Below are 25,508 nucleotides of genomic sequence, written 5' to 3'. Positions count from 1 at the left end.
TCTACCAGTTTGAGAGAGTGGGGAATTAAAGTCCCCTATTATTTTTGTATTACTGACAATGTACTGCCTCAAGTGTCCCAGTGGCTGTTTTGCATATGTTGCTGCCCCCTTGTTTGAGGCATAGATGTTGGTTATTGCGAGTTCTTCTTGGTTGACAGATCCCTTAAGCATGATATAGTGACCATCTTTGTCTTTTATTATTTAAATTATTTTGAAGTCCATTGTATCAGATATGAGTATGGCTGTCTCTGTTGTTGTTGTTTTTTTTTGTGTGTGTGTGTGTGTGTGTGTGTGTTGGGATTTTCATTCCCCAAAACACAGTGAAGTCTGGAGAGAAAAAGGTCACTGTAGTTCTCCTGGATACACAGGCTATAGTTGTGGTGAGCATTCACTGACCCTAACACGGTGAGTTCCTGGGGGGGAAGAGGTAGCTATGGTTCCCTGTGGACACACAGGAGCTGGAATCTGCACTCAGTGACTTAACACAGTGAAATCTGGGGAAAGGGGATCCTCTTGCTCTTTTAGATGTGCAAGCAGGAGTTGGGGGCTGAGCACACCAACCCAAACACAGTGAAGCCTGAGGAGGGAAAAGTTGCTCTGGCTTCCCTGGATGCACACATGGGAGTTGGGATCCTCACTTGGCAGAATACAGTGGAACTAGAATTGGTGCCCAACTTCTAGCTGAATTTAGAAGGTAGGGTGTGGCCCTTCCCAGTCTGAGACCAGCTATCTTCAGGTGGAAGATTCACTCAGGGCTCCATGCATAGGATCTGGTGGGCTTGTGAATGCAGATGGCTGTGCTGGGAATTGGGGTCTGGGGAATCCAGACAGGGAGCTCCTTGGCTTGTTCTTTGTCTCTTTTCCAGTGCTCCCTGCATTTCTCTTGCTCTGTCTTTGGGTTTTCTGTGCCTCAAGGATTATTTATGCATTTATTGTTTCATTTACTTCCCTTGGCTATTGCTTCTATTGTCTATGATTCACAGAGAGCAATCCAGACAGTCACCATCTTCTTTCTTCTGTTGTCTAGCTTTTTAAAATTTTCTTTCACAGAACTGCTTGTGTTGGTGCACATCCTTAAGACAATAGTGTTGAAGTCTTTTTTTTTTTTTTTTTTGGAAATTCCTATATCTCTATTGAATTTGTAATTTATCTTCAAGCTGCCATCATTCTCCATGATTTCAGGTGTTTTTCCGTCTTTTTTTATTTATCTTGGATAGACAAAAAAACTGAGAGAGAAGGGGAGAAAGAAAAGGAGAGAGAGAGAGAGAGAGAGGGAGGGAGAGACCTGCAACACTGCTCTACCATTCATAAGGCTTTCACCCTTCAGGTGGGAACTGGAGTCTTGAACTAGAATCCTTGTGATTGGTAATGTGTGTGTTCAGTCAGATGTACCACCATCCTGCCCCAATTTTCTCTGTCTTTAAGTGTAATGCTCCATGAGGACCAGAGTTAGGGGGTCTATGTTTGAGTGGGTCTGCATGGTAGCCAGGAACTCATAAGTTCCTGGAAGACACCATAGCACCATGGCTGTATCAATGTGAGTAGTGACCAGAGACTGAAGATACACAACATGCTGCCTGGGAACAAATTCTGACAGACTTCACACTGTGAATGGAGCACTTCTTCCCACATCTAACCCCAAGGTCTGTTATTATGGAGACTGCATTCCACAATAGACACATCCACTAGTTTGCTCTCAGTATGCCACTAGGTCTACAGAAAGCTTGAACTACAACAACGCAGTTTATAAATTTCATTTCACATCCCCATGATAGGGATTTTCATAAAATTATAGTAGGATTGGAGTGCTGAAATTGGGTTTAGTTTACCCCCTGCTCTTTCAGTTAAAGTACTATGTTTTATATTTCTTTCTGATTATGGCTTATTGTCACACAGTGAGTGATTATCTCTGTGTCTTCACTACTTCAGTGTTGAGGTTTTGACTCTTGTCATGGAAGCCTGTCTGAGATCCAACTCCATTTCTATTTGGAGATTTTCATGCATGTTTGTGACTTTTCTGTTGTTGTGGAAGTGAGGACAAGGATACCTGCTAGTTGTCCATCTTGGCTCTGCCACATTCGAAATATTTTTTTTTTCAAGAAAATGTAAAAACTTGAAAATATATTCAATATGTTTTCACATCTCTTATTTATTTATTTGAGCAGTTATAGGGTCTCACACATGCATGATTTCACTGTGTTGGGCTGACATTTTTCAAGTACACATGTAGAAAGAAAGAGAGACCGACACAATGAAGCTTCTCCCAGCACTGTAGTATTTCTTTTTTTTTTTTTTTGCCTCTTTTTTATATTTTTTTAAATTTTTTTTTATTTAAGAAAGGATTAATTAACAAAACCATAGGGTAGGAGGGGTACAACTCCACACAATTCCCACCACCCAATCTCCATAACCCACCCCCTCCCCTGATAGCTTTCCCACTCTCTATATCTCTGGGAGCATGGGCCCAGGATCATTGAGGGTTGCAGAAGGTAGAAGGTCTGGCTTCTGTAATTGCTTCCCCGCTGAACATGGGCGTTGACTGGTCGGTCCATACTCCCAGTCTGCCTCTCTCTTTCCCTAGTAGGGTGTGTTTCTACAGGGTATCCCAGGGCCTCAAACCTGTGCCGAGTAGAAGGTATTGCAGACACCCTACCAAGTTAGCTATTGTACAACCCCCTCATGTATCTTTTAAATATTAACAAAATTATTCATGATATTATTTGTAAGGATCTATGTTGTGAATTATATGATAGGTAGTTTATATTTGACAAGTTCACTTACTGTGAGTTATTTCATTTAGCCTTAGCTTTTATTCAGTGATCAAAACATTTAGAACTTGTGAAAGTTGTCAGTGGAGAATATTCACTAAAACAAAAATAGAACAAGGTCCAAGTAACTCATTAAGATGAAAACTTGACGTAAGTTCCCAAATATTAGACAGTACTATTTTTCTGCTGGTTAATAAGTTAAAAAGGTTTAAAATGAATCACCCAAGTAGAGCAGCCTGATTTAAATAAAAGTGTTCCTCAACCCCAAAGAATTTAAGTCTCAATTAGCTGATGTAGAAAATTATTTATAATAGCACTTACTGGTAAAGAGGAAGGAGTGAAACCTTAGACACTTAGACTTGACTAAGGCAGATTTTATTTCTGATTCCAAATCACGGAGGTGGAACTCAGAGCTGTGACTCAGAGCATTGTGATGGCCCAGCTGTCCACTAGGCATGCTTCTTCAGTGTATGTTGTTAGACCTCTCCATGCCAGAGGAAAGACTTACTGGAGAATAATCATCATGTAATCCCTTAGCTGACATCACATTACTAATAGTGAAAAGAGGAACATTTAGTTAATTTATCTTCAGTATCCTGAAGTTCATTTTCACTGATTCTTAAAGCCCCTAGGAATTGACACACTGAGTCCAGTAAATGGCTACTCTCCAGTCAATCTGTTTAGTATTTGCTCTTATGTCTGAAAACAGCATATAGAGCAGTGTTCATAAAGGGCTCAGAATTTTATCCTAACATATGGACCTAATGTAATTTTCATTGGGGAAAGAAGAAATCTCTTTTTTGTATGACACATTTATTTTGTAGCTATATCTCTTTGTTTTGGGAATTTTTCAGTCCAATCAGATAAGATAGACAGCATAATAAGAAGATGTCAAGGGTGATTAACACATACTTAACCAATGTGGCCAACAACTAATGTGCTCATTTATTCCAAGAAGTCACTTCTATTTTGTTATGTCTTTGTTTTTATTTATTTTCAAACTTTTCAGAATAAGTGGGGATTATAACTTAACTAAACTTGATATTATAAATAGGCTCTCTGTATGGTATGCCATTTTTTGTGTTTGGGCACATTAATTTTTACTTAAAAGCCAAAATAGTTCCACTCTTCTTTACTTTCATCAATAATTCATACACTATTTTTCTTTTTAAAAATTAGAAGTTGCCTAAAGATGCTTATATGCATACAATTTCTTTCTTTAATTTTTTTTATTAATAGTTCATTACAAGATGGTAAGATTACAATGTGTAGTTCCACACCACACCCACAACCAACATATGTATACAATTTCATTTCATCCCCAAGACCAGTCAGATTGTGATTTAAAAAATATGTGAATCTAAAAATAATAAAACTCAAGCATCATGCTTGTGCACTATTACTCAGCAATCTTCTCTGACCGAAGCACACTTTGTATTTTTTGTAAGAAAGAGAGAGACATACAACACTGCTTTACCTTCCATGATGTTTTGTCTTTGTCCCTGATACTCTTTCATGTAGTACAGGAGATCTAATCCAGAACTTCAAAGATGTACTCTATCAGCTGAGATAACCTTCATTTATTCTTTGAAAATGTTTTTCTGACAACCATAATATAATCATTATTGATTATTTGATAATTACTAAGTTCATCAGTCATGAACTATTTGATGACTTAGTCCATTGTTTATAAGTGGTCTTTTATTTAAAATCTTGAGATAGATGAATTTTACTTTAACATCAGGAACACCAAACACAGTATCTTCAAAATAGTTACAAAAATAGAAATAGCAATAAAGGAAGTAAGCTTTATGTAAATAGAAATAATTGAGTTTTGGAGTGCAGAGTGCAGAGGTGAGGAATCATTTTGTATGGAGAATGGAAAATCAAGAGGCTTACAAATGAGGCACATGTTGCTTCTGTGGAATATTGTCTGTCCAATGAGAGCGTGAGAAGAACTTTTATGGAGAGTATAAATATTTTGAGCTGGAGGCATTCATTACCAGCTGATCTTTTCTTTCCTCAGGACCAGCTGTTCAAGAGCACCCCAGACTTGAGCCAGGCACATTTGAGGCTTGGATCTAACTACAGACGCTGAGATCTAACTAAAGACACCGCAACAATGTCGGTGTTAGAAGAAACTCGGCCATTTGCTCAACAGTTATCCAATGTCTACTTTACCATTCTTTCACTATTCTGTTTTAAACTTTTTGTGAAAATCAGTCTGGCCATCCTCAGTCATTTCTACATTGTGAAAGGCAACCGCAAGGAAGCAGCGAGGATAGCAGCTGAATTTTATGGAACAACCCAAGGACAAGGTATGTTTATGGTAATTCTCTCGTTTCACGTTCAGTGTCTGTTCATCCACTATCCCAGGAAACAGAGCGTGTTTTCACTTCTTTCAGAAAGAAAACATGAACTGCTTCAAACTGAATGTTTTGTAAACTTTTCCTTCCAGAAAATATCTGTTAATCCACTTAGGGCTTCATAAAAAAAAAAAAAATTTTAAAAATGACTTTATTATGTACGTATCTGGGTAAATAAGTTGAAGGTTACGTTGTAACGTAGATAAATGGAAATGTCGTATCAGATTTATTCTCTTAATAGTTTTTCATATTTTTAAACATTTGCCAAAGCTATCATATTAGAGGTTTTGGTTAATTCACTGTGCTCCAGTTGTCCTTTGATATATATGTACCTGGGTTTTTACTATGTGAATAATATCTTTAGGGCTGAAGAAACAGGATAATGGTTAGGCAAAATGACTGTCATGCCTGAGGCACCAAAGTCCCAGTTTCAGTTTAATCTCCATAAGCCAGAACTGAGCAGTACTCTGGTATAAATAAGTAAATAAGTAAAGTATATACATATGAGTGTGTAAAATAATAACTTAAAAAGAGAAAATCTGAAGGTTTACTTTTTCACAGCTTCTGATTTTATCAAATTTAGTCCCTTATTTTACTAGAAAATAAGGCACAAAGTGCCAAGTACTAAGATTTACCAAATGTGTTTTCCTCAAGGTATTGTTATATTGCTCATATTGTAAAAAATGATTGTTAGAAGATAGAAACCTTAGTTCCATTTTATATGTATTTGTAAAAGTATGCAAAAAATGTATGCTCTTGTTCCTTAGAATAAGCTTAAGTATGAGAATGAATGATTTCAACAATAGACTTTAAGGTTGGAATAGCATTTGCATTTTATTAGGCCAATATTCTGTATAAGAAAAATGATTTTTTTGCTGGGCTCTAAAGGAGACATTTAAATTTCTTATAGTCTCCCCTCTAATTTCTGTTATGAAAGTCAGTTGGCAAATTGCACATTTCTGAAACTCAGATGTCTCTTAGAGTAATCTGAACTTTCAGAATGAACATTTACTACCGCATAATCAGAAAATGTGAGTAAAAAAGAGGACAGATTAGTGACCTGTCTTCTTAAAATCTTTCCCTACACTTTTTCAATCTGTGGAATAATTTGAAAATCTAGGTCATGCTGTAGTACCTGGAAAGTATAAAAAGTATAAATTTTGCCTTAGGGTAACTGATTATCTCCCCCCAAAACTATTAGTATATATTTTTTAAAGTAGGTTAGAAGAGGGATCATTTAACTTCACGGGCAAGTCTGTAGTCTCTAGTCAGTGCCACTACTAGGAGTTGGGCCCTTAGCTCTTTTGTGAGTATCTGGGTCACCTGCCTATCTCTAATTTGAAATATCAAGGTAAATCGGGTAGAAATAGAAACAGAATTTGAATTCTACCCTTGCATTTGATTTAGATATGTATTCCCTATGTTCTACTTTTTCATCACCACAGAATCTTTTGATTATGATTTGGCTCTCCATTTGTCTATCCACAGAAAGAGAATGTGCTAACTTGTCCCCAGGAGTGTTCAATGTCCTAACATGAATGGCTTTCACTATCAATTAATGTATTTGCATCTTGTATTCAGAAGTGTCTACTCTTTCATTTGTATGTCTGTTTCTAAGTTGTGAAATTGCTTCAACATTACAGATAGATCAGGTATCTGAGACTGTAGGTCAGGTTTCTGACCAAATTCTGGACTGTGGAAGTTTCACCAAAGTAGCATCTCCCTGTGAGATTGCTTGAAAAATAATCGTGTGATACCTAATCCCTTCAGATGACTCCTTTAATGTTTGAGACTTTATGTACAATATAGAATGAATGTAAAATCATCTGGTAGAATATTTGCACTGCTGGTTTCAAAAATTTGGTTTTAGGATTGCCATTAAACATTTTTAAAACAAAAACGTTGCTGACACTTGAAAATAGGCTACAGTATAAATATGCCACCAAAAAGAAATGGCAAAAGCACTTGCCTTTGGAGAAAAGTATAGCTTGCGTTAAAAGAGCAACTAAGGGCTGTAGCACAGCGGGTTAAGCGCAAGTGTCACAAAGAACAGGGAGCAGCTTCAGGATCCCAGTTTGAGCCACTGGCTCCCCACCTGCAGGGAAGTCACTTCACGAGCAGTGAAGCAGGTCTGCAGGTGTCTATCTTTCTCTCCCCTTCTCTGTTTTCCCCTCCACTCTCCATTTCTCTCTGTCCTATCCAACAATGACAACATCATTAACTACAACAATAAAACAACAAGGGCAATAAAGGAGAATAAATATTAAAAAAGTGAAAAAGCAACTAAGCTTTTCTATGATGCCATTGTTTTTGTTTGTTTTGTTTCTTGTTTTTTTTGGTTTTTTTTGGGGTGGAGGGGCTGTCAGTGAAGTCTATCCTAGATTCAAGAATAGATTTAGGAAGTTAAATCCAGTAGATTTTGTCCGAGACAGCAGTAATACTCATACCTGGTTCAGAAAAGCAACTTGTTTCATGAGATTTTTGCTGCTGCTATTTTGGTACTGTATTAGCTGATTGTGGTAAGAACATTTTTCAGTGTCTTATTAATAAAAGTTTCAAGAGACAGATAAGTGGATGAATTTTTTTCAGGGTGTTCTTTATATGAAAGTGTAAAAATACCCTGACAGCATGAGAATTCTTATATATACCTTTTATACATTGTTGGAGAAATTCAACATTAAATAACTTGAATTAAATGAACGACTCAGTCTTCAGTGATGAAAGAAGTAATGTTATAACCAAAAGTGATACAGTTTTTTAAAATTTTGTTCAAGCATACACATATGTAAAATTCCAGAACATTTAGCAGAGAGAGGGACATTATAATACTGTGAATAAAAAATGGAATTAGGGAACAAAGTTTCAAGTTTAGAAAACATCATGTTTTAAGATATTAATATTTTCTTTTTCCTCTAAATCTAAGAAATGAATTATTAATTTTGGAAATTAAAGACTTGGCATAAACTCATGACAGTTTAGGAGGGAATAGTTTTTCTAGAATTGTTCCTGTCATACCTTCTTGTTTCTTCCTTCCTTTAATCATTCAATTATTTGCTCATTTATTACTTGCAGTGTTTTCTTGCCTACTTTGTATGGCAAATTCAATTGTATTCAACAGTAAGTATAAAACACTAAACATACCACAGTTCCTTTCCTAAAAGTATGCATAGTCTAGTGTAAGAGACAGATAACCAAGTAATTTAAACACCTAAGTGTTATTTTGGGGAGGATTAAAGGAGGTATGGGAGCACAGTGGAGAGAGTTTAAGACAGGAACAATTCAACGTGGATTACATCAGCTAAATAAAAACCATACTAGCAACAGGGGCCAGGTGGTGGCACACCTGGTTAAACGCACACATTAGAGTGCCCAAGGACCCTTGATCAAGCCTAGACCCCCTCTACATGGGACACAGAACTCTGATGGTGGTAATGTGTGGAATTGTACCCCTGTAATCTTACAGTCTTGTTAATCATTATTAAAGCAAAATTAAAAATAAATTTAAAAAATTTAATTTTAAGCAATAGTTATGCTCATTGTTTATAATTAATTGCCTGAAAAATAAGTATCTTTGGTGAACCTTTTCAAAACAAATTATGTCTATTTTAATAGGTGGTGTTGGTTCATTTAATTCTAAATGTTTCATTTCATTTGATTTTTTATAAGACATTTCATATTTGTGATTTATACCAATTTACAGGATTGTGAGATTTCTGGGTTCCACACTGCACCTACCACAAAATTCTGTGTCTCTCCATTCCTGATGATAGCCACCGTAGTTCTCTGAAGGTCTTAGAGGCAGTATGCTTGCTCCTGGTTTTCTAAAAGTTTTATATAATATGGATATTTATTTGATTCCCAATATTCCATTTAATTCAGGCTAGTAAGTGTTTGTATACAGATTATATTGCTGGCTTAGTATTATAACATATACAAATATAAACACATGGGAATATATGTATCTATTTGGTATACATTTATTAATATCGATGTCCTTACTCTATATAGTAGATTATTTGCTTTTTGAGTGAAAGTTTGTTTTCAGTTCTCTAAGTTCCTCAAGTGAGTGAAAGCATCTGGTAGTAGTTTTTCACCCCTTTATTCATTTCACTGAGCATAATTCACCTCCAATTCCACATATTTTGTCCCAAAGGAAACAATGTTATCTGTTTTATTGCAGACTAGTTTTCCATTGAATATGTGCCCCATTATTTCTTTATCTTTGTCTGTCAGTAGACATTTTGATTGCGTCCCCTTCTTGACTACATATGGTGAGTAATGTCACTATGAACATAGGGGTATATATGTCCTTTCTCTTTTATTTTTTTCTTTGCTTATGTCCTTACTAATTAGTGACTGCATATTCTTTTAGTATATGCCCCAAAATGGTTTGCTGGATCATAAGATATATTCATTATTGTTTCTTTGATGTCTCTTCATATTCCTTTCCATATTGGTTGCCCCAGTTTGCATGCCCACTACCATTGTAGCAGAACTCCCTTTTCTCCACATCATCTCCAGCATTTGCTATGTCCTGTTTTGTTGATATAGGCCATTCTCATATGTATAAGGTGGTATCTCATTGTGGCTTTAATTTGCATTTCTCTAATTATAAGTGAAGTAGAGCATTTCTTTATATGTCTGTGAACCATATGTATATCTTCCTCAGAAAATAGTCTATTTAGATCTTTTGCCTACTTTTTAATGAGGTTTTGTTGTTTGTTATTGAGTTGTACTCTTTCTCTGCAGATGTTTGAGATTAATCTATTGTCAAATGCTTGATATGCAAACATTTTCTCCCCATTTCTGAATCGCCTATTTATCTTTGTGGGATTTCCTCTCAATGTGTAGAAGTTTTTCAATTTGAGATATTACAATTTATTTTTATTTTTATTTATTTCCCCTTGTTGCCCTTGTTGTTTTATTGTTCTAGTTATTGTTGTTGTTGTTACTGATGTCGTCATTGTTGGATAGGACAGAGAGAAATGGAGAGAGGAGGGAAGACAGAGATGGGGAGAGAAAGATAGACACCTGCAGACCTGCTTCACCGCTTGTGAAGCGACTCCCCTGTGGGTGGGTAGCTGGGGGCTCGAACCAGGATTCTTATGCTGGTCTTTGGCGCTTTGCGCCACCTGTGCTTAACCTGCTGCACTACTGCCTGACTACCATTTACAATTTATTTTATTTTGTTTTAGTTTCGCTTACCCTTGGAGTTGAGTCTCGAAATACATGTTTAATATATTTTATAGTTTCTTGTCTCAAAACTATTTTGAGTTAATTTTGGTGTGTGGTGTTAAGTGACATTTTTTCACATGTCATAGTCCACCACCATTTACTGAGCAGAGTTTCTTTTTTTCACTGAATGATTTTATCCCTTTTGTCACATATTAGGTGTTCACATTTGTATGGGTATATTTATGGATTCTTTACCCTGTTCCACTAGTCTGTGTTGTCATTTTATTGTATCACACCATTTTAATTAATAAATAATAATTTATTATTAAATATATACAAAATAACTAGTTGATGAGTTATTTTGTAAAATATACTGAAACTGGGGAACATAATGCCTCTTTTCACCCCTAAGAAGTACTTTAACTATTTGCGGCTTTTTTTTTGTGTGTGGTTCCATACTAATAAAATTTTATTAGTTGTTCAATTCCTTGAAAAAAGTCATTTGGATATGGATAAGGATTTTATTGAATCTATAGACTGGTTTTGATAGGATAGACATTTTAATGATGTTTAGTCTTCCAATCTATGAAGAAAGAATGTCTTTACATTTCTTTGTGCCATCTTCTGTCTTTTAATAACAGTTCCATAATTTCCTTTTTTATTTTAAATGAGAATCAGATTTCAATTCTTTTTTATCATATATATATATATATACAATATATACATATATATATTTTTTTTTTATTTTTTTTTTACCAGAGCACTGCTTAGCTCTGGCTTTTGGTGGTTCAGGGGACTGAAACTGGAACTTTGGAGCCTCAGGCATGAGAATCTATTTGCATAACCACTGTGCTATCTACTCCTGTCCAGTTCTATAATTTTCATTGTAATTATCCTTCGCCTCTCCTGTTAGGTTCAGCCTAAGGTACTTTTATCTTTTAGAGTTCAATTGTAAAAGAAATTGCTTTTTTCATTTTCCTTTGCTTTAACTCATCATTTGCATATAGAAGTATCTGGCCCAGATTTTCATTTATATAGAGAGACAGAGAAAGAGACATAAGGGAAGAGACACCACAACACTCAGCAGTAGAACTTCAGTTGTTCTACCACCTTCTTTTTTTAAATGATTTTTAAATTTTTTTATTCCCTTTTGTTGTCCTTGTTTTATTGTTGTAGTTATTGTTGTTGTTACTGATATCGTCGTTGTTGGATAAGAGAGAGAGAAATGGAGAGAGGAGGGAAAGACAGAGAAGGGAGAGAGAAAGACATACACCTACAGACCTGCCTCACCACTTGTGAAGTGACTCTCCTACAGGTGGGGAGCCGGGGGCTTGAACCAGGATCCTTGAGGTGGTCCTTGCGCTTTGCACCACTTGCGCTTAACCAGCGGCACTACAGCCCGATTCCCGTCCTACCACCTTCTATGTGGTGTGGGGTTTAGATCTGGTTCAGAATCGTACAAGACACATACAATACCTTGTGAGTTATTTTTCTGATCCATTTTGTTGTGTTGCTGTTTTAACCTGAGTACTGGTCAACTCTAGTTATTGGTAATGCCAGCTATAAAACCTGGAACTTCTCATATGCAATCCCCATGTGTTACTGCTATGCTCTCTCTCCAGCTTCATCCTCTTTTTAAACAGAGCATATCTACTTCCATGCCTGTTTATAAGTTGGATTTTTTTAAAAATTATCTTTATTTATTTATTGGATAGAGACAAGCAGAAATAGAGAGGGGATGGGGGATAGAAAGGAAAAGAGTCAAAGAGACACCTGCGGCACTGCTTCACCACTTGTGAAGCTTCCCCCTGCAGGTGGGGACCGGGGACTCAAACCTGGATCCTTGAGCATTGTAACATGTGCACTTAACCAGGTGCGCCACCACCCGGCCCCTATAAATTGGATTTTAAGAGGAATTTTTCTTGGGGAAAAAAACAAATACAACGGAGCTATCCCAGTTTGCTCATAATGTTGTCTAAATTACATGCATCTTTACAGAACTTACCACCATGTAATAGGAGCCATCCACAAGGATTCTTTGGACATTCTTTTCAACTGATTCAAACATCAACAAACACATTGGGCCTGTAAGGAATGTGTATAACTATGTGACAGGGCACGAAGGCATCCTTGCATCATCAAGGCAGCTGAAATTTCCATGCCACCATTACCCACTGAACAAAATAGAAACACACACACATGCCACCCCTCTTTCCAAAACAAACTGAAATTTAATACAGAAATTCCTTTCATGTTCTTAAATAGAAACACTGGTTGATCAACTTGGTTTAAAATGAAAAATAAACAATATAATTAAAGCTAAGGTATAAACAGTGAAAATCTTCTCTTGGCCACCCACATCTGCATAATTTCTTAATAGTTGATTGAGTCAGCTATGCTGCTACCAAAGTTCTAAAACAGTGCATTCTTTGACTATGCACTATAATAGCAGTTAAATAATGGCCAAGTAGCAATGATGACTCTGTAAGCTACTCAACTTCTTAATTAACCACCAAGTACATTGTTGCTTAACCACTGGAATTTATGAGCTATTTCTGTTTTCAAAATTCTGTCTCACTCATTAGAGAAATGGTGACTTCTTTCACTCATCATATGAAAGTAATAAATAGTTTTTAGAATGCAGTGTTGCACCAAATGAATTTCTATATTTGAAAGTTTTACATCTTGTTTTTCTTCTTGAGCTTTGATTTAGAATGGGGAATTGCAAAAAAGAAAAAAAATTACTTCTTTTAGAGTTCAAATACATAGAATCACTAATATTGTATCTAGGGGTGAGAGGAATGAACCCTTCTTATAGTAACTCTAAAAGGAACTAACCCTCTTCTTACCCCCCTGTATTTCTGATAAAATTGTTTATCTAATACAACATAACATAGGATCTAGGTTTATGATTACATACAATTACTAGAATCAATAAATAAATCAAGAATTGTTTGCATTGGAGAAAAATATTTTCTACTTAATGAGTATTAAATACAAGTACAATACTTACATATATGATTGAAGTGGCATTATAAGTATAACAGAAAAATAAAAATATGTTAGCTCAAGATATAGTGTTCACTAATAATATTTTTACTGAAGATTATTCACATATGAATGTTATTTGGACTTAATTACTGATATCATTACAATCATTTAAAATTTAACTTCCAAAAGTTCAAACAATGATCATTAATCTGGTTCTACAGTAGAATCTGATTCTATATGCAAAACATGTAATCAATGTTTTTAGTTTATTCCTTGTTGTGTGCATTAATGGTTTACAGTAAATACAGTTTTTCATACACGTGTAAAATTCCTCAATTTTCTGCAAAACTTTCTCAGCCCCAGCCTAGGTCCTCCTCCACCATCATGCAGTGGGATATGAACCTCCCCTCCCCTCAGAATTCCTCACTTTGGTGCCATACACCAAACTCAGTCCAAGTTCTACTTTGTGTACTTTGTGTTTCCTCTTCCTGTTCTTATTTCTCAACTTCTGTCCACGAGTGGCATCATCCCATATCCATCTTTCTCTTTCTGGCTTGTTTCACTTAGCATGATTTCTTTAATCTTTGTTCAAGATGAGGTAAGGAAGGTGAATTCATAATTTTTAATAGCTGAGTAGTATCCATTCTATATACATACCACAACTTTCTTAGTTATTCATCTGTTGTTGGATACCTAGGTTGATAATCAATATTTTGATTGTTTTTAAAAAAGATTTTGAGAGATTGTAGTTGTGTGTCAACTCTACTGTAAAGCGTTAACTCCCAATAAAATATATTTATAAAGATTTTGAAAGTAAAAGTATCTATATAATAAAGCAAAATGTTTATAATTAACCTAATGCTCAAGATGCAAACAACCAGAATGCCACTTGGTCCTTGAAATAACTGTCAGTGTCACAAAGGAAAATCTATATATTGGATACTGAAAAGAATCAACAAATATTGTAGAATGAATACAAAATCTATAGGGAGAACTGAAATTTAAAGCCACGTTGCATATACATGTACACATGAAAATATACATATGCAATGTAGCCATACCCAAGTCATTCTTTTAAAAAAGATATTGATTGATTGATTTGATAGAGACAGAAATTGAGATGGATGGAGGGAATAGAGAAGGGGAGAGAAAGTGAGACACCCACAGCGCTGCTTCACCATTCATGAAGCTTCTCCTCTGCAGGTGGGGACCAGGGGCTTGAACCCACCAGGTCCTTGCTCATTGTAACTTGTATTCTTTATCTGGTATACTACCACCTAGCCCCTATACACAAATCATTCTGTCATTTCCCCAGCATTTTCTAATTGTGTGATCTTAGAAGAGTTGTTTAAAGTTTGTACACCTTGGTTTTTTCACTAGTAAAATGGAGACAGTGCTTTATATTTCATATAGTTATTTTTAAATATGATATGAGGTATACTTTATTGCCTACACAACTTACCACACTGTCTAGCGTAAGCACCACTCCATAATTATTAGTTCATACACTGTACCTGAAGGCATTAAGAAAATAGAACAATACTGCATAGCTATTCCATAATAGTTATGGAAAGTAGTATCAAGATAAGATGATGAACTTATCCATCCAAAGAGATCAATTTGTAATACCCTCAAATTAGAAGCAGCCCAAATGTCCAACAACAGATGAATGGCTAAGAAAGATATGGTGTAATGGCTAAGAAAGTTATGGTGTATATACATAATGGAATACTACTCCATTATTAAGAATGATGAATTCACCTTCTTCACCTCATCTTGGATGGAGCGTGAAGCAATCAATTTAAACAAGATAAGCCAAATAGAACGATGAATGTGGGATAATTTCACTTATGGACAGTATTTAATATACAAGAACATAAAGGGGAAACACAGAGTAAAACTTCAAAGCAAAGAACTCTCAAGAAGGAGGACAGGGGTGGGGTGAAGGTCAGGTAGTGGCACACCTGGTTGAGTGCACATAGTACAATGTGCAAGGACCCAGGTTTGAGTCCCTGGTCCCCACCTGCTTTACAAGTGGTGAAGCAGAGCTACAGGTGTTTCTGCTTCTCTTCCTCTCTATCGCCCCTTCCCTCTCAATTTCTGGCTGTCTCTATCCAATAAATAAATAAAGGTAATACAAATATTTTTTAAAAGGAGGATGGGGTGAGAAAAGGGGATGCTTTCAGGTCCTGGTATATGATAGTGGACTTAATTATGGGCTGAGAATGTTTTACAGACAACTATTTAAATAATATAGGAAATTGGACCCATATACCAACAACTATACTATAAACTATTAACCTCCTGATAAAATAAATAAATAAATGATTCTCATTAAGTAGTTGCTGAAGCACATTTTAATGATAGGGTATACTGAGTAAACAAATATCAATCCCAGTATAATATTATCTCTTGAGGTAGACAATTTCAGAACTTGAGCGGTTGGTTTTATTTTTATGTCACTGAATACCCAAAAGGTTAGCCTTTTTTTTTCTGTTAGTATTTGGTAGCAGAATTTCAAGTCAGATGCCACTGGACCCTGAATTTTTGAACTCAACTAGTTACCTCTTCCACTATATGATCTTTCCTGGTAACTGAAAGACAATGGCAAGATTAATTCTGAAGTTCACAAAGTCTCTGCATCCAAGTCTCTGCGGTTTGTCTACTGACCCTTTCCATAGAGCAGTTTTATGATTTACAGTGTATAGATAATACAAAGTTTTTCAAAATACAAAGATAAGTAACTTATTTTATGCCTTGAAGACCCAAGAAACTCCTAAATCTCTCTGATTTTCTTGAACTTTATCTCAGCCCTAACCCTCTACCTCTGCCCCCCCCCAAAAATTCTGAAACATTATGTAGGATTAATGTATCTTGAACTTAGACAAAATGTTAAGATGAAAAGACTGGTTCAGAGCTTTGAGTTTCATTTATTTTCCTTTTTGAACCAGATTATCACTCTATATACATGGTGCAAGGGATTATTCTTGGGACCTTACATTACATTTCCAAGTCTTGTACTCTACCACTGAGCCACCTCTTTAATCACAGAGGTGGGAGTTTTACACTATACAGAGAAATTTATTCCATGATCTTACTCCAGCAAAGAAAATATTTTTGAGTTGTACTGTTATGTGGAAAACTGAGAAATGTTATGCATGTACAAACTATTGTATTACTGTTGACTGTAAAAGATTAATCCCCCGATAAGGGAAAAAATAATTAATTAGTTTAAAAAAAAAGAAAAAAAGAAAATAATTTTGACAGAAATTCCTTAGGCAGAAAAGTTTTTCTGGGCAAGGTTGATCAAATATCTGGCTATAGAAAACCTGGGTTTTTTTTTTTAATATTTATTTATTTCCTTTTGTTGCCCTTGTTGTTTTATTGTTGCAGTTATTAGTGTTGTTGTTATTGATGTCATTGTTGGATAGGACAGAGAGAAATGGAGAGAGGAGGGAAGACAGAGGGGAAGAGAAAGAGAGACACCTGCAGACCTGCTTCACCGCTTGTAAAGCGACTCCCCTGCAGGTGGGGCTGGGGGTTTTCTAGAAAGGCATTTAGGATAGATTTGTAATGGCATAATTAAGACTTTATATATACTGACTGTATTATACTTAAAAAATTTTAAATCAGGAAATTATTGATTATACTTAATTTTTTTTTATTAGGGAAATAATGGCTGGGCCAGAATGCATAAAGACCCAGGTTTGAAGGTCCCCAACTGCAGGGAGAAAGCTTTACAAGTGGTGAGGCAGCATTGCAGGTGTTTCTCTTACCCTCTCTATCTTCCCCACCACATTGATTTCTGGCTGTCTCTATCTAATAAATAAAGATAATAAAAATAATCTTTAAAAAGAGATAATGGCTTATAGGACATTATTATAGGACATATATTGACACGTGAGTACAGTTTTTTATCTCCTCGTAATGGGTGTCCACACTCCACTCCCACCAGTCCAAGTCTCTCCTCATTCTCATGACCTGGATACCTGACATTCCACTGCACCCTCACAGATCTCCTTATAGGCCAGAGTGTTTTACTCTGCTACTATATACCTCACCTTGACCAAGTTTGTCTCCATGTTTCTTTTTTCTTGCCTTTTTTTTTTTGCCTCCAGGATTATCACTGGGTTTCTGTGTCTGCACTACAAATCCACTGCTCCAGAGGCCATTTTCCTTTTTCTTTTTCTTTCTTTCTTTCTTTCTTTTTCTTTCTTTCTTTCTTTTCTTCTTCTTTTTTTTTTTTTTTTTTGATAGGATAGAGAGAAATTGTAAGGGGAGGGGAAGATAGAGAATGTGAGAGAAATATAGACAACTGCAGACATGCTTCACCACTTGTGAAGTGACCCTCTGGGAGCTGGAGGCTGAAATTAGGATTTTTGTGCTTTGCACTATGTGTGTTTAACCTGGTGGGCCACCATACGGACCCTGATTTATTTCTTTCTTTCTCTCTTTCTTTCTTTCTCTCTCTCTTTCTTTCTTTCTTTTTTAATAGCAGCGGCAGCTACAGAAAGAATTGAAGCTGCCTAGTTTCTAATAGACCAGAACACTGGATATTAACTTCCTCTGCTAACCTGTCATTTGTAAAAAGCTTCTTGCCCTTTTGTTTTCCTTTTTCATAGTCCATGGCATGTGGAAGGAGGGAACAAAAAACAAAAACAAAAAACAAAACTAAAAAACAGTAATGATGTTAACAGTGGAGAGCTGAATTAGCTAGTTCAGAAATCTGGCATTTTTCCTTTATTTTTACCACTTATATTTTGCCAGCTGGTCTCTCTAGGAAACAGTCAAGAACAAATTTTCACTGAAAAATGTTTTTCCCTCATAAGGAAAGAGAAAAATGTCCTTTTTAAAAAATAAAAATCGTACTCTCTAGAAATAAGAATGTAAAATTATGCCATTGAATCATCACAAAACCATGGGGCTGGGTGGTGATGTACCTGATTAAGCATGCATAGTACTTTGTGCAAGGACCTGTGCAAAGACCCAGGTGCAAGTTCTACTCTCCACTTGCAGCAGGGATGCCTCACAAGTGGTGAAGCAGGTCTGCAGGTGTCTATCTTTCTCTCTCCCTATTCATCCCTCCTATCTCAATTTCTATCCTATCAAATAAAATGGTAAAGAAAAAAAAGGGGGTTGGGGGAGAGAGAGATGACCTCTGACAGCAGTGGATTCATTGGGCTGGAACCTACCCCTAGAGATAACCCTGGAGGCAAAAGAGAAAAACCATTATTAAAAAAAAAGTCTATCAATATCTTTAGTTATCTGGGAACCTCTACATAGATTTGCAAAGTATCCCTCCAAAAGCATTCAGGAGTATTTGTCTAAGGCCTCTCAGAAGGTTATCTGAAGGTGACTGAGCCTTTCTTCAGAAAATGACAAATAAGATAATGATTTTTTGTTCACCTTATTAGTGTGAGACCATTCCACTGTAAATATTACAATCAAGCAGCAAAGTGATTATCTAAGCATTAGGCATGATGAGACCAAGCAGTAAGAACAGATGGGCTTGTTTCCCTCCTAGGGTGTATAGGTAAACAGCAAGTCTCACTCAACCTTCAGTCAGAAGTCAGGTTTTACTCCAGAAAGCTTGGCAGGAAATGACAATTTTACAAACTGGAGAGTAGTTTTTCTGACTACATACCTGTATTTGACAGCCCTCGAAATTTGCACAAGGTACCTTAGTCTACCCTAGTCTTAGGGTCTTGCAATTTACATCAGGCTCAACCTGACACTGTTGACTGGCTATGGAAGAAGGGCAAACGCTAGAAGAAGAAGAAGGGTCTCGCAAAATAATGCTGATGATACTAGTCTTTTTTTTTTTTTTTTAGAGATGATAAAAATTCAGTGTCATGTTAGAATGTCAAAATTGTAATACTCCTTTCTTTCCTCCCTTCTCCTCCTCCTCCTCTTCCTCCTCTTCTTCCTCCTTCTTCTAATTACCACTAGGGTTATGCCGGGAGCCAAGGCTTTAGCTAAGACTCTCATATAGCCGGTGAGAGGACATTCAGATCATTGGAACTGAAATTACCATCTAGCTGTTTGGAAAGTTGCTCACCCACCTCCCTCCCCCACTACCCTAGCAGAACTTCCTCATGGTGTGTGCTTAAAATGCGGCTGCAAAATAAAATTTTCAGAGCTTGATCAGATCTCATGATTTGCTCTCGTTCTTGTTCTTCGTGTCTCTTGTCCCCTCCATTCGCTCTCCCCCTACCCTAGGTTTTTGTCTATAAGCCCGCAGGCCGGGGCAGGGTTATAATTGGGACTTGTTGCTGGAATGACAGCAAGTTCATTATTCCCAGTGGCTATTTTTCCCCTTTTGTTCTTTCTTTTTTTGGATAGAGACAGAAATTGAGAGCAAAGGGGGAGATAGACACTTGCAGCATAATAATATGTGCACTCAACCTGGCATACCACAGTCCAAATCCCAGAATTGTAATATTCTAACAGAAATGTCATTGTTCACAGTAGTTCTGTTCTAGGTGCTTTTAAAGTTATATTTGGAGGGGAGTCAGGCTGTAGCGCAGCGGGTTAAGCACAGGTGGCGCAAAGCACAAGGACCGGCATAAGGATCCCGGTTCGAACCCCGGCTCCCCACCTGCATGGGAGTCGCTTCACAGGCGGTGAAGCAGGTCTGCAAGTGTCTATCTTTCTCTCCCCCTCTCTGTCTTCCCCTCCTCTCTCCGTTTCTCTCTGTCCTATCCAACAACGACAATAACAATAATAACTACAATAATAAAAAACAAGGGCAACAAAAGGGAATAAATAAATAAAATTTTAAAAAATTTAAAAAGCTTCTTAAAAAAAAGTTATATTTGGTGACTGTGGAGGTAACATAGTGTAAGACTTGCGTATGTGAAGCCCTAGGTTCATTCATTCTCAGCAGTTCAGTTAGCAGAGCAGTGCTCTGGTCTCTGTCTCTCTCTCTCTCTCTGTCTCATTAAATAAATCTTAAAAACTGAAACTGTATTTAAAACTTGGTAGAATGCCTGTCAAATATATAAACCATAATTTGTGTATGGTTGTACTTTATAACTTATGTATAAAGCACTTGTCAGTAGATTACTGAAATTTGTTTTACTGTATAATTTAATACTTAAAATAGTCATTTTGGAAATAAATAATTCATTGTTAAAACATAATCTTTCTATACTAGATTTCTTAGATTGAAAAATCTAAAAAAACTCTCTGTGTTGTTTTGTTAGTATATATTATGTGGTCAACATTGTAGGAAGAGAATATGAGAAATTTAAAAGTTAACATCCTCTTCAGCATTAAATGAACTTCTTGTTTCTAATTAGACTTACTAGGAATAGCTAGAGAATCTCTTTGGATATTATCTATTTTTATATATTGATTTGATGTGACCTACTCCACAACCTCTAATGATATTATGTCATATATTTCTGGTAATTCTCAAAGCCTTCTCATATATACTGTCTTTTTTCATCCCTGTAACTGTCCTGTATGTAAATGAGGACAATGCTTCTTTCACAGAGAAGGAAATAAAACCTTAAAATGTAGAGGAACCTGCCCCAAGATTATTAATCTAGTTAAAGAAAAGTCAAAATGTGAACTCTGGCTTTCAGACATCACTCATTCTGACTATTCAGAAAGTTTCTTATGATTTATATCATAAAACCTGCAGTCTCCCTTAGCCTTAACTATGTGTGGTTTATCCTAGCTAGACACAGGATGACTCAGTACTTTCTGTACTGCTTTCGCTCCATGTATTTGACACCTTAAACAATTCAACATTAGTATACCATTAACTCAGATTATTATCTACTTTTAAAAACAGACACATTTCAGCTGCAGAATTTAGATATTATCTAGTGCATGGCAGGCACTTAATAAACAGTCAAGAAAGGAAGGAATTATTAAGAAGGGACAAAAGAAGGGAGGAGGGGACTCAAATTTAAGTAAAATGGGTCAGAAAAAGTTCTCACTTGTATAGAGCACTGTTTTGCCATATACACAACAAAAGTTCTAGACCATCCCCCACCACCTTGAAAGAAGCTTCCCTGCTGTGGTCTCTCTGCATATATATGTGCCTTTATCTGGAGAAAAGAAAAAGTTTAGAGCAGTGAAGTTCCAGAAATGAAAGGAAAAAAGAGATTAAGGAAATGGATTTTATTATAAACTTCAATACAAAATATTGTCAGTTCTATTCATGCCTTGCCCAGTATTATGGGCTAATGAACACTGAATAAATGCTGACGGAGAGACTCCGGGAGTTAATTTCAAAGAACAAATGAAGACAGAAAAGCAATACTGTCCAGAAATTAAATCTATAGCTAATGTACTCTGCATCTTCTTTTTCTTAATTGGAATTATTGTCCCTCTTTCATTTATTTGTTTATTTAGTAAACCAGAGAAGTACTCAGCTCTGCTTTACGGTGGTGCTGGGCTTCATTGGGACCACTGGGTTTTCAAGCATGAATGTCAATTTCATTACCGATTGCATATGTCCTTGCCCCTGCCCCCATCCTTTTAACCTTTTGAATTGAGATTTACCCTATTCTTCAGATTTAAAAAGTTGTCTGTTTCTTTTTCACTAGGATTAATTAATGATGATTAGTATAGTCAAATATCTCCATCTAATATTAACTCAAACTGCTTACTTTTTGGTAAGGTGCTCTACTAATTTGCTAATTTTTTCTTTATGTTTTCTAAAAAGCTGTCTAAGATTCAGCTACAACAAGGGCAACAAAAGGTGTGAGAGAGAGAGAGAGAGAGAGAGAGAGAGAGAGAGAGATGGAGACCACAACCACAGAGAAAGTGAGAGACCACAATATTAAATGCGGGGGTGGGGTGGGGGCAGCAGCAGTTTTTTTTTTTTTTTTTCACTTTTTGTTGCCCTTGTTTTTCATTGTTGTTGTAGTTATTATTGTTGTTGCTGTTGGTGTAGTCATTGTTAGGATAGAGAGAAATGGAAAGAGGAGGGGAAGACAGAGAGGGGGAGAGAAAAACACCTGCAGACAGGCTTCACTGTCTGTGAAGCGACTCCCCGGGGGCTCAAACCCAGGATCCTTATGCCAGCGCGCCAAGTGCACTTAACCCGCCCGCTGCGCACCACCAGACTCCCATAAGTAATTATTTTTATGAGAGAGAGGGAAGCCAGAGCACTGTAAAGCTCTGGCATATGACTGTGCTACATTTTTGAATCTGAATCCTCAAGGACCTCAGACATACAAGTTCTATGTTCTAACATTGACATCTTTCCTCAACCCTGTCTCTTTTTTTTTTATTAGTGATCTACAAAATTGCAAAGTAACTGAGGTACAATTCCACACCATTCCCACCACCAGAGTTGTGTCCCCATCCCCTCCATTGGACACTGCAGTGGTTCTTCCAAGGACATAGATATAGGTTGATTACTATCTCTGTAACTACCTGTCTGTATATATTTTTGCCCATTTTTTTCTATGGTCATGCCTTCTCTTCCATTTTTAAATCACACCTACACCTCTTACTATTTACAAATGTCTTTCCTTTTTCTTTTCTCTCTCTGGGTCCTGATGGAATTGGGTTTCAGAGCCCTCAAGTCATCTTCCCCTAACATATCTCCCCCTCTAAGAGTCCTGTCTCCTCACTGTAAATGACTGCATGTCAATTCTTTTTTAAAAAGAATGTTTATTTATTTATTATTTATTTATTTATTCATTTATATTTATTAGCACAAGGGAGAGAAAAAAGAGGAACAGGTGAGGAAAGAAACAACCAGAGCCTCACTCTGGCACATGCCATACAGAGATTGAATTCAGGACCTCATGTTCACATGTTCAAATCCACCTTCTAGAACAAGCATTTTTTTCTTACCATTTTAACCTGCGTAAACCAATATCCAATGTTTTTTCTTTGTGTATTTAATATTGAATGCTCAGTATGGTGCTATGAAATGCATGTAACAATCACCAGTCACCTGTCCCACATCTTGGAATCTGAGTCTATGCCCAAAGTTTGGCGTCGTGCGAAGATTATAGCGGTTTTGAAACCAAAGAAAGACCCAACACTGGCCGCCAGCTATAGACCAATTTCTCTCCTCTCCGTGTGTTACAAACTCCTTGAGAGGCTGCTTCTGTCACGTATTTCTCACCTTACAGAGAAATTCCTATCACCCGCCCAGGCTGGTTTCCGCCCAGGAAGATCTACCTGCGAACAAGCCCTGGCCCTCTCAACTTACATTGAAAATGGATTCCAGAAGAATTTAAAGACGGGTGCTGTCTTTGTTGATCTCACAGCAGCCTATGACACGGTCTGGCACCGTGGTCTCCTAGTCAAGATCTCAAGATGCCTGCCTCCATGGGTGGCCAACACTATATCATTTCTTCTCCAAAACAGAAGTTTCCGGGTACATCTGGGTGACAAGTCTAGCAGATGGAGACTTGTCTCAAGTGGCCTCCCCCAGGGCTCTGTTCTGGCTCCTACGCTATTTAATATTTACATCAATGACCTCCCAGAAACTTCTTCAAGGAAGTTCATCTACGCCGATGACATCTGCTGTGCAACTCAGGTATCCAAGTTCGACATCCTCAAGGAAACACTCACGAAAGACATGTCTCTGATATCTGATTACTGTAAAAAATGGCGACTAATCCCTAACACTGCAAAAACGGTATCATCTGTTTTCCATCTACACCATGCCTCGGCCTCGCATGAGCTTAATGTGCAGCTTGGCGATACGAGAATCCGGCATGAAGCCCAGCCAGTCTATCTTGGTGTTACTCTAGATCGCACTCTGTCATTTCACGAACATCTCATAAAAACTGCAGCAAAGGTGGGCGCAAGGAATAACATCATTGCAAGACTGGCCAGCTCCTCATGGGGCGCGAGCGCTTCCACACTACGATCATCATCTCTGGCATTATGCTATTCCACTGCAGAATACTGTGCCCCAGTATGGTTCCGTAGCCCCCATGTCCACTTGGTCGATTCCAAATTATATTCCTCCATGAGGATAATTTCTGGAAATATCTGTTCCACCCCGGTTCCATGGCTGCCAGTTCTTAGCAACATCGCCCCGCCAGATATTCGTCAGGATGCGGCATCATCTAAGTTCATTTCCCACGTCTACGCTCAACCGGACCTGCCAATATACGCGGATATCTTCGCCCACCCTGTTCAACGCTTGACGTCTCGTCACCCAATCTGGTCCCCTACACCTACACTGAACTTCTCTGTTCCAGTCTCTTGGAAACAGAGCTGGCAGTCAGCTGAGGTAAAGAATAAACACCTCATCACAGACCCTTGCAAGTGTCAACCCGGCTTTGACCTAGCACGTTATGATTGGGCCCTCCTCAATCGCTATCGAACAGGCCATGGCCAGTGCGCCGCTATGCTCCATCGCTGGGGAGCCAGAGACGACCCGAACTGCCCCTGCAGCTACAGAGAGACTATGACCCACATAGTCAACGACTGCCACCTCTCCAGATTCAAAGGAGGTCTCGAAACTTTACATCAGGCTCAACCTGATGCTGTTGACTGGCTACGGAAGAAGGGCAAACGCTAGAAGAAGAACCACAAAGAATATATCAGAAAATAACTAACAATAGATGATTCTCCATTACTCTCTAAAGCCTATCAGGAAATTTCCAAGGTGTTAGAAAAAGCAGCATGACTGATATGAAAGGTACAAAAGATGCTTACCATGAAAAAATTTTTTGAAAAATTTGTCATGAAAAAAATACCTCTGGACTTTATTCTTCATTTTTCTTTTTCTTTAATTCTTGTTTTTTCTTCTTTCTTTCTTTTCTTCTTTTTCAGGGCTTCACTGGTCTGGGATGACTTTTTCAGATAGAGACAGAGAGGCAGAGAGATAGAGAGATAAGAAAGAAACCTATCCAAGTGACTTAATTTTTTTCTTTGTTGCCTTTCAAATCTGTGTATTATTCTCATGCCTCCAAATAATTTAATTTTTTTATTTAGCAAAGAATAGGAATGTCATAAAGAAGTAAATTAATGAATATTTTATTCATGATTTGACTCTTAAAGAAATCAATCAATCTGTCTTGCTTTTGTCTATGCACACAGCCATTTTCTTTTGACATAGATAGGATAAAGGGAATGATCCATTAACTCTCTTTTGTAATTAAAAGAATGAAAGGAGAAAGCAGTGGCACCTGAGGTGTGAGAGAGTTTCCTGTTTGGAGATAGATGGATGGTCAGATTGCCTGCAGAACATAAGTGGTGTCATCTTGACTTGCAA

At 37.1% G+C, this 25,508-nt stretch overlaps 1 protein-coding gene across 3 annotated transcripts in view; it reads left to right on the top strand.

Moving 5' to 3' along the window:
* ASB5 (ankyrin repeat and SOCS box containing 5) overlaps window positions 1-25,508 on the top strand; it is a 120,066-nt gene that overhangs the window by 46,312 nt on the left and 48,246 nt on the right. For 2 of the 3 annotated variants that reach the window (XM_060184551.1, XM_060184545.1), the window contains one exon: window positions 4,795-5,086. In XM_060184551.1, the coding sequence (XP_060040534.1) occupies window positions 4,891-5,086 (196 nt within the window). In that variant the 5' untranslated portion in view covers window positions 4,795-4,890. Of the gene's footprint in view, window positions 1-4,794; window positions 5,087-25,508 lie in introns of those variants that run through there. The other variant, XM_060184569.1, reaches the window with a different exon arrangement.

Source organism: Erinaceus europaeus, chromosome 2 (genome assembly GCF_950295315.1).
Source record: "Erinaceus europaeus chromosome 2, mEriEur2.1, whole genome shotgun sequence".
In the NCBI taxonomy this organism is placed as follows: domain Eukaryota; kingdom Metazoa; phylum Chordata; class Mammalia; order Eulipotyphla; family Erinaceidae; genus Erinaceus; species Erinaceus europaeus.
This window is presented reverse-complemented; position numbering and strand designations above follow the sequence as displayed.